At 35.1% G+C, this 10,447-nt stretch overlaps 1 protein-coding gene and 1 non-coding gene across 2 annotated transcripts in view; one reads left to right on the forward strand and one right to left on the reverse strand.

The window, feature by feature from the left end:
• PIEZO2 (piezo type mechanosensitive ion channel component 2) overlaps nt 1-10,447 on the reverse strand; it is a 778,516-nt gene that overhangs the window by 559,335 nt on the left and 208,734 nt on the right. The window contains exon 3 of the mRNA XM_042782059.1: nt 4,448-4,573. Within this exon, the coding sequence (XP_042637993.1) occupies nt 4,448-4,573 (126 nt within the window). The remainder of the gene's footprint in view (nt 1-4,447; nt 4,574-10,447) is intronic.
• Nucleotides 5,649-5,774, forward strand: LOC122150780. Its single transcript, XR_006163849.1, has one exon. It is a non-coding gene; the product is annotated as a U6atac minor spliceosomal RNA (small nuclear RNA).

Consider the following 10,447-nt stretch of genomic DNA (forward strand, 5'->3'; position numbering starts at 1 on the left):
GATTATCTTCTGTGTCTGTGTTAATTGGTTTCCCTTTTCTTTGTTGAAGAGGGTCTGTGCAATCCTTCTGCCTAGTCCGCCATCTTGCCCCGCCTCCTCCCATTAATTTTTTTTTAACAGAAAAGACCTGTCCCACCTGTGAGCCACTATGTTGCACACCTCTCTAATTTTCCAGATGGAATTTATGATATATACAAACTCTACTTCAAGTTACCTGTGACTGGAAACAAAGAGCTTCATATCTTCTCTAACTAATTCTTTACCATATCCCCTCACTATTGGTTACTTAATCACATATCTTGGAACTTCAAATGGAACTTCAACTTTGTAGAAGTAAATTTTACTGTTATGATATCCATTAGATGGGCTTTTGTGGAACAAAGCAGAGCTTTCCTATGGAGACATTAGAAAATGAGGAAAAGATAACATACTAGATTCTGAAATGTTTAAGGTTAGTTGCAGAAAAGAACAGTAGAGGGTATATGTGCATGAATAAAAAATATCTCTGTCAGAAATATGAGAATATCAATGTAGTTAGCAAAATTTTTAATCTGAGGTCAGAAGAGGCAGACCTAACCCCACAAAGATCACTAAGGAAGAGGTGGGACAAGAGGCCAGTTTTTGAGCACACCTGAAATGACTTCCTTCTTTCAATAATGAAAAGTATAGATTTTTTTGTGTGAGAGAGAGATTTTAATATGGAACTCATCCGGAGTATTTGCATAATTTTGATTCCTGCCTGAGCAGGAGGAGCCACTATAAGAACAAACCAATTTGGATTGTGTGTGTGTGTATGTGTGGTGTGAATGTGTGTACAGTGTGTACATGTAATGTGCATATGATTTGTGAGTGAGTGTGGTGCATATCTGTGTGGTGTATGCATGTACAGGTGTACATATGTATGTGGGATATATGTTTGTGTGTATATATGTGTGTAGTTTGCGTGTTAAGTACGCAAGTGCTTCTGTCCATCTGTTTCCATTTATACTTTGCATAGGAGACCATACATAGGATAAATACATTTGTAAACATAGAAAAGAGAAAGTTGTTTTAATATTTCATATTATATTTTTACTTTTTCCTTTGTAGAATTATAGAAAATCATCATATTGAATAAAAATACAAATACCTAGATTCTCTGGGGCAGAAGAGACCATGAATTTTATTTCCTAATCTAACCATTCTCCAGTGCACTCCTTAAAACATCATTCAGCTACCTGAAATTATCTGCAAAATATGCAACATATCTTGTAAAATAAAATTTTCAAAATATGAGAAGTTATAACATATCTGGTGATTAAATACTTTCAGTGATCAATAACCCATTATTCATGAAAATAGTCCCTTTTTTTTTTTTTTTTTTCGGATAACAGTTACAGTTAGAAAATTCTTTGTTATGGCCCTAGGAGTACCTTATTAAGACATATCCAAATATTTTCTGCTTAAAGAAACATCACAAAAAAAATTGCTGGTGACATTTATACTAAATCCCAAAAGATCTGAACCTGGTCAAATGTCATAAATGTTCTTTATTATTATTATAAGATACTACAAATGCCATATTTTAAACATAATAAAAACAAGTTTTTCGTAATGGGATGACTTTTGGTATCTTACTAAATATTAAAGCCACGTATTAACAATGGAATGTTGTTATTGTTAGGTGCCTTCACGTAGGTGCTGATTCATGGTGACCCTATATGTACAACAGAACGAAACAGTGCCCAGTCATGTGCCATCATCTCAATTTTTGCTACACTTGAGCCTCTCATCACAGCCATAGTATCAATCAAAAGTTTTTCCCCTTTTTTGCTGACCCTCCATCTTACTAAGCATGAGATCCTTTTCCAAAGACTGTTCCCTTCTGACAACATGACCAAAGTATACGAAACAAAGTTTAGTCATTCTAGCTTCCAATGAGCATTCTGACTGTACTTCTTCCAAGACAGATTTGTTCATTCTTCTGGAAGTTCATACTATTTTCAATATTCTTTGCCAACACCATGATTCAAATGCATAATTTCTTTTTCAATCTTCCTTATTCATTAACCAGCTTTCACATGCATATGAGGCTACTGAAAATACCATGGCTTGGTATTTTAATCTTCAAAGTGACATCTTTACTCTTCAACACTTTAAAGAGGCCTTTTGCAGCAGATTTGTGCAATGCAATATGTTGTCTGATTTCTTGACGGCTGCTTCCTTAGGTACTGATTGTGGATCCAAGTAAAATGAAATCCCTGACAACTTCAATCCCTTCTTCATTTATTGTAATGTTGCCTATTGGTATAGTTGTGAGGATTTTTGTTTTCTCTATGCTGAGGTATAATCTATATAGAAAACTGTAGTCTTTGATCTTCCTTAGTAAGTTCTTCAAGTCATCTTCACTTTCAGCAAGGAAGGTTGTGTCACCTGCATATCGCAGGCTGTTAATGAGTCTTTCTCCAATCCTGATGCCACATTCTTTACATAATCCAGCTTTTTGGATTTTTCCTCAGTATACAGATTGAATAAGTCTAGTGAAATGCTACAACCTTGATGTCCACCTTTCCTGATTTTAAAACATTCAGTATTCTCTTGATCTGTTTGAACTACCATGTGCCGGTTCATCATGAGTGCAATGAGCTATTCAGCTGTAAAAAGGAATGAAGTACTGATACATGCTACAACATGGATTACCCTTGAAAACATGCTATGTGGAAAACAAAAAGCCATAACCAAAAATCCATGTATGTATGATTTCATTTATATGAAATATTCACAATAAGCAAATCCATAGAGACACAAAGTAGATGGATGGCTGCCAGGAGCTGAGTAGGGAAGGTATGGGAAGTGACTGCTAATGGGAATTGGGGTTCACTTTGGGACAATGAAAATGTTCTGGTACTAGTGATGATAGGTTGCACAACCTTGTGAATATACCAAGTCATTGATTTTTATACCTTAAAATGACTGATTTTATGATATTAAATCACATCGCATCTGAATTTAAAAAAAAAAAATTATCTTAAAATGTTGGCCAGTCACTGTTATCAAAGGGACTCTGAACTCAATAAAACAGCCAAAATAAATATTTACTTTAGCTCTGTATATACTAAAGATTATACAGTGAGGGATGAGAAATAATTTATGAATATAAATTCTACAAAAAAAATCCCTCATTACTTTTTGAACCATGAAAAATGTCAATGTCTTTTTTTATTTTATAGGGAACGGTAAGTTTATTTCATATTACTTGTAATTGAAATTACAAAAGGTCAGGAGACTTCAAATCCACAAATGTGATTAGGAAAGAAAAAAACACAAGTTAAAAGTGTTATTAGAGTCTATTACATATTCCCCAGATTTCCTTAGGCTTCCCCTAAAACACGTGGATTGTATTCCATCTACTTGATATACTTTTGTGTATTCCAGTGACAATAACACATTCTTCACGGAGCTCTGGTCACATACTGCCTAAGGCACTTGACTGCTAATCAGAAGCCTGGCGGTTCAAACCCACCTGCCACTCTTCGGAAGGAAGGTTGGGCAATCTACTTCCATAGTGATATTACCCTGGAAACCCAAGAAGGGGTTGCCAAAAGTCGGGTCTGACTCGGCAGCATATAACAACAACAACAACAACAGAAAGTGAAGTGAGATTACTTTAATGTCAGGCTAATTTTGGAAAGATAACATTACCTAGAGAAAACATTATGTTTTCAGATCACAAATTCAAATATAGTATGTATAAGACATATCATCTACCTAGGAATATCAAACAATCTATATGGATCATCATCATAAAGACATAAAATCTTACATTATTCTTTACAATAGGATTGATTTCACTGTCATATGTTATTCAACTTTTGTACTGTTACCATGTTAGAAACTGTACATGTCTTGTCTCTTTAGCTGTACTGTAAGCTCCAAAGGCTATATATGCTGTATACAAATCTTCATTTCTTAGATTAAGCCTAATGATAATGTCTTACAGAGCAGGTAGGGGCCTACCATCTAACCCAAACCAAACCAAACAGTGCCATCAAGTCAATTTCAACTCTTAGTGACCCCCTTTTGAGTTTCTGAGGCAGTATCTCTATGGAAATAGATTGCCCAATCTTCCTTCCAAAGAGCAGCTGGTGGGTTTGACTGCCAGCCTTTTGGTTAGCAGTCAAATGCCTTAGGTACTATGCCACCAGAGCTTACAGAGCAGGTAGGGGCCTACCACCTAATATGTGTTAAAGAAATATTAATGAAGTAATTTGCTCTCATTATCTAATTCTCTATGGCAAAGCTTCTTTACATGGATTCATACCACACTGGATTGTCTGTGATTGAATTGGCCACAAAATTACCAAAAATATTAAAATTATTATATTCATTTCTATCACTGTGATGACACCTAGCTTTATTATGTACATACACACTATGAAGGAAAAAAAAAAAGTACTGTAATACTCACAGTTGTAACCAGGTGCAATATGGTGTTGAGCTTCCAGGCTAGCCAATGTGATATGGAAAATGATGTGCAGCAACAGGAAGGAGAAACTGGTGAAGCACAGAGACTTTAATAGTCTCCCTGTATGTCCTAGGGATTAAAGAACAGAGGTGGTGAGAGAGCATAAGCTGAAGCACTCCCATTATGCTCCCTTGTAAAGTCTGTCATGGAAACATTTTTCTGTATATTCTTTTATTCAGATGGACTAAAAAAGTATATGAAACATACCAATTATTCTTTTAATTATCAGTCTGTGGCTAAAAGTTATCTTAGTTTCTTTGTGAAATGATACAATTGGCCTTACACTGATTAAAAACTTACCAAAGAAAGACATTTTCCCATTAATTACATGGTGTGCTATAGTGGAACCACAAAAAGCCTCTGGCTCAGAAACTTTTATAAGGGAGTTCTGGTAACTATAAAGGAATAGATAATTCCCATCTTGTAAAATAGTTCAAGAAAGTAGGAAAAGAAGAACACTTCCCTAAAAAATTTTAATTAAAGAAAAATTATAAGCTTACTTTACTTATAGACACATAATTATAAATAAATATATTTGCTAACTAAATGACATACCAAACCCACTGCCATTGAGTCAATTCTAACTCATAGTGACTGTACAGGAAAGACTAAAACTGCCCCATAGAATTTTCAAGGCTGTAAATATTTACAGAAGCAGAGTGCTTCATCTTTCTCCCACAGAGTGGCTGGTGGATTCAAATCACCAACCTTTTGGTTAGCAGCCAATGCTTTAATCACAGTACCACCAGAGCTCCTTACCAAATGAAACAGCATGGTAACATTATAATAAATCATAATGAGGTAGAGTTTGTTGGAGAAATGCAAGTGTAGCTTAACATTAGAAAATGTGTAAGTTGTAATGTATTCGCTAATGGACCATTATCATGAATTTCTCAATGGATAAGAAGTGTTTCATAATGCTCTAAATGAATTTATAATTAAAAAAAAAAAAAAAAACACTTAGATAAGAATAGAGGGAAATATCCTTAACATGATAAAGGATTTATACTAAAGCACATATCATGTTTATAATCAAATTTTAGACATAGTCCTAATAGTGTCAGTGAAAGATCTGGGATGCATAAGAGCACTGTCACCACTTATCACTGGATGTACTAAACAATGTCATAGGAAAAAGAATTAAGTGTTGTATGAAAGGAGAGGAGGTTAGCACTCCCCTTGACAAGGATGGAAGAGGCCCTTGGGCCTTACAACATGCATACAGTTAAGGCATTCCCACTGACTTTGTGGCTTCTAACCATGTTTTTATTACATTGTGGGGAATTGCATTGTAGTCAATGTCATGAAACAAAATGTGTATGAACTCCTGTATGGAAAATGAATTTGCTCTGTAAACTTTCACCCAAATCACAAAAATTAAAACAAAAAAAGAATTAAGAGTAGTAATAGCTAAAATTATCTCAGATAATTTCAAATACAATTATTTGCAGGTAATATTAATATCAATATAGAACACCACCAAACTGAATTCACAGACCAACTATTACAACAAATAGGAAAATTCAGAAAAGTATTTACATATAAAGTCACCATACAAAAATCAAGAGAATTCCTCTTCATTGGTAATAATCAAATAAAAAATAAGATACAACTTAAATCAGCAACAAAACCTACATTCCATAGTTTTGTCAGTGTGTCAACTTGACTAGGTTACAGTCCCCACCTAATCTTGGTGTTGCTATGAAGGGAGTTTACAGATGTAAACAACTGCTTATTGGTCCAGTTGTAAGGATTTTTGTTTTCTTTATGTTGAGGTGTAATCCATACTGCAGACTGTAGTCTTTAATCTTCATCAGTAGTGCTTCAAGTTACCTTCACTTTCAGCAAGCAAAATTGTGTCTTCTGCACATTGCAGGTTGTTAATAATTCTTCCTCCAATCCTGATGCTCTATTCTTCTTCATACAGTCCAGCTTCTCAGATTATTTATGCAATGTACAGACTGAATAAACATGATGAAAGAACACAACTCTGAAACACTCCCTTCCTGATTTTAAATCATGCAGTATCCCCACATTCTGTTCAAATGACGCTTCCTTATCTGTATACAGGTTCTGTGTGAGCAGAATTAAAGGTCCTGGAATTCCCATTCCTCTCAATGTTATTCACAATTTGCTATGATCCACAAAATTGAATGCTTTTCTTAGTTAATAAAACACAAGTAAACATCTTTGTGGTGTTCTTTACTTTCAGCCAAGATCCATCTGACATCAGCAACCACATACCTTATTCCACATCCTCTTCTGAATCCAGCTTGCATCTTGGGGAGTTCCCTGTCAATGTACCACTGCAATCATTTTTGAATTATCTTCAGCAAGATTTTACTTGAGTGTGATATTAATGATATGTTCGATAATTTGCACATTCTGTTGGATCACCTTTTTTTGAAATGTGTACAAATATAAATCTCTTCCAGTCAGTTGACCAGGAAGCTGTCTTCCAAATCTCTTGACATAGATGTATAAGTGAACTCCAGTGCAGCATCCCTTTGTTGAAACATATTAATATTTTTGTCATTCCCTGGAGCCTTTTTGCCAATTCGTTCAGTGCAGCTTCAACTTCTTCCTTCATATTATCGGTTCTTGATCATATGCCACCTCCTGAAATAGATGAACATCAACTAATTCTTTTTGGTACAGTGACTGTGTTTTCCTACCATCTTCTTTTTATATATATTTCCTGTATCATTCAATATTTTGCACATAGAATCTTTCAATATTACAACTTGAGGCTTGAATTTTTTCTTCAATTCTTTCAGCTTGAGAAATGCTGAGCATGTTCTCTTCCCTTCTAGTTTTCCATCCTCAGGTCTTTGTACATTTCATTACAGTAACTGACTTTGTCTTTAAAGACAAAGAGCTACTCTTTGAAATCTTCTATTCAGCTTTTTTATCTTGTCATTTCTTGCATTTGCTTTAGTTACTCTCCATTCAAGAACAAGTTTCAGAGTCTCTTCTGTTATCCACTTTCGTCTTTTCTTCCTTTCCTGTCTTTTTAATCATCTTTTGCTTTCTTCATGATGTCATCCCATAATTCATCTGTTCTTCGGTCATTGATGTTCAATGCATCAAATCCATTCTTCAGATGGTCTCTAAATTCACGTGGTATATAATCAAGGTCATATTTTGGTTTTCATGGATTTGTTTTAATTTTCTTCAGCTTCAACTTGAACTTGCATATGAGCAATTGATGTCCTGTTCTGTAGCAGCTCCTGCCTTGTTTCGGCTGAAGATATTGAACTTCTTCATTGCCTCTCTCCCACAGATGTAGTTGATCTCATTACTTATATTCCATCTGGCAAGGTCCACGTATATAGCCACTGTTTATGTTGCTGAAAATAGGTATTTGCAATGAATAAGTCATTGGTCTTGCAAAATTCTATCATGTTATCTCCAGTATCATTTCTATCAACAAGGCCATATTTTCCAAATACTGGTGACTCTTCTTTGTTAACAACTTTCATATTCCAACCACCAGTAATAATGAACACATCTTGATTACATGTTTGGTCAATTTCAGACTGCAAATTTTGTAAAAATTCTTCAATTTTCTCATCTTTGGCTTTGGTGGTTGGTGTGTAAATTTGAATAATAGTAGTACTAATTGGTCTTCCTTGTAGATGTATGGTTATTATCCTATCACTGACAGAATTGTACATCTGGACAGATCTTGATACATTCTTTGTGACGATAAATGCCATTCAATTCCTCTTCAGTCTGTCATTCCCAGCATAGTAGATCATATGTTTGTTGGATTCAAAATGGCCCAAAACAGTCCATTTCAGCTTACTAATGCCTAGGATATCAATATTTATGTGTTTCATTCTGTTTTGACAACTTCCAAGTTTGCTAGATTCATACTTCATACATTCCATGTTCTGATTATTAATGTATGTTTGTAGCTGTTTCTTTCAATTTTGAGTTGTGGTACATCAGCAAATGGAGGTCCTAAAAGCTTTTCTCCATTCACATCATTAAGGTGAAGTCTACTTTGAGGAGGCAGCTCTTCCCCAGTTGTGGTAGTTACAGTTATGTGTCAACTTATTTGGGCCAGGTTTTGAGTGGCTGGGCAGCTGGATGTAGTTATTCCTCACAATGAGATTGGTATCAATTCCATGGTGGAATGTACTCGAGCAGCTGAATATCTGCCTTAGGAATGTGATCTGCTTCCAGAATACATGCAAAAGTTTTGAAAGAAGTCTCTGCAGCTTTTTGGCACACTTGCATCCTGCATGTATCCGAGTCTTGATCTAGCAGCCTGCTATGTTTTCCACCAATCATGGGACTGTCTCCAGACTTAACAACCTGCAGTGTTGTTTGGTAATACTGGGACTGTGCCATTTTATTTGTTGGCCTTGGGCTTGTTAGCCTCAGCAGCCAGCAATTGCCTGAGTGAAGAGACATCTCTAGCTCCATCAGGCCAGAAGCAAGAGACAGAGCTGAAGCCCAAGACTGAGGGGCTTTCACCCATCCCCTAGAGCTGGCACTTAGGACTTAGACTTCTATCCTCCTAAACTGTAAGAAAATAAATCCCTGTTTGTTAAGACCACCTACTTGTAGTATCTTCTGTTAGACTGACACTAGGTAACCAAACACCAATCATATTTTGAGTGCTTTTAGACCTGAGGGGCTCATCTTCTGGCACTATCAAACAATGGTTCAGGGCTATTCGTAAAGTTTTCCCATAACACATTGGACAGTGTTTCACTGCTTTCATAAGGTTTTCACTGGAAAATTCTTTGAGAAATTGACCCGTTCCTTCTTCTGACTCTGACTCTAAGTCTTTCTTAGACTAGAAGCTCTGCTGAAATCTGTCCACTTTGGTGGCCCTGCGAGTATCTGAGATACCAGTGGTATACCCTCCAGCAACATGCAAGTTACCACTCTACAACAAACTAACAGATGAGTGGTGGATATACTATGCGGCATATGAACACTGGTTCAATACATAAAGAAAAAAATAAAATATGGATCCCCACCATATATAAAGATGGTTGACAGGTAAAGTATGAAAGATAATAGTTTAACATTAATAAACTTATGGAACAATAGTTTCTGACTTTGTACTGAGGAGTGTCTTTTAAAATAAGACACAAAATATAAGGCAAAAATAAAAATAAAAGGACACATTTGGTGACATTAAAATTAAAGATTCAATAAAGACCACTGTAACTAAAAATAACAGAGAGATTACTTGGGATATCTAAAATGTACCTGAAATTAGTATTTAGAATAATTGAAGAATTCTTGAATATCATAAGAAGACAGGCCAACCAACAGAAAAGAGGGCACTACATACAAATAAGTTTCCCACAAGGCAAATCTGGGTGCGCGATATGTGTACACACAGAAGTTAAGACACTTTAATGGTCATAGAAATGATAATTTAAACAAGAATGAGCTAATATTTTACATCCATCAGATTGACAAAAAAAATTAGAAAAATTCATAATAGTGAGTTCTGGCAAGTGGAAATGTTTGGCTGGTAGTGTGAAATCAGTACAGCCTTTCTGGAAGGGAGTACTTAGTGATATACTGTATGACTACATCTTTCTGAGTAGTCTTAGCCCCTTATAGTCTCCAGTGAAACTTTTATAAGTACACATGGGGACATGAATAATGATATTCATCACATTACTGTCTGTAGTTGCAGGGAATTTGGAATTCTCTAGTTGTCCATCATTGAAGATATGGACATATAAAAGTGTGATGAACATACTTCTTCAAATATTGCAACAATTAGATATGTTAAAGTAGAAGAGATTGGAATAACACAGATGGATAATAAAAGATACTATGTTAAAAATAGTAAGAAACAAAATGAAACATATAACACAAAACCATTCATATAAATAAGAACACGTACACAGATAAAACAATCAATATAGATTTTATAAATATGTTTATACATATTTAAAATATTTA

Source organism: Orycteropus afer, unplaced genomic scaffold, assembly GCF_000298275.1.
Source record: "Orycteropus afer afer isolate SDZICR_OR568_19922 unplaced genomic scaffold, OryAfe1.0 scaffold00232, whole genome shotgun sequence".
In the NCBI taxonomy this organism is placed as follows: domain Eukaryota; kingdom Metazoa; phylum Chordata; class Mammalia; order Tubulidentata; family Orycteropodidae; genus Orycteropus; species Orycteropus afer.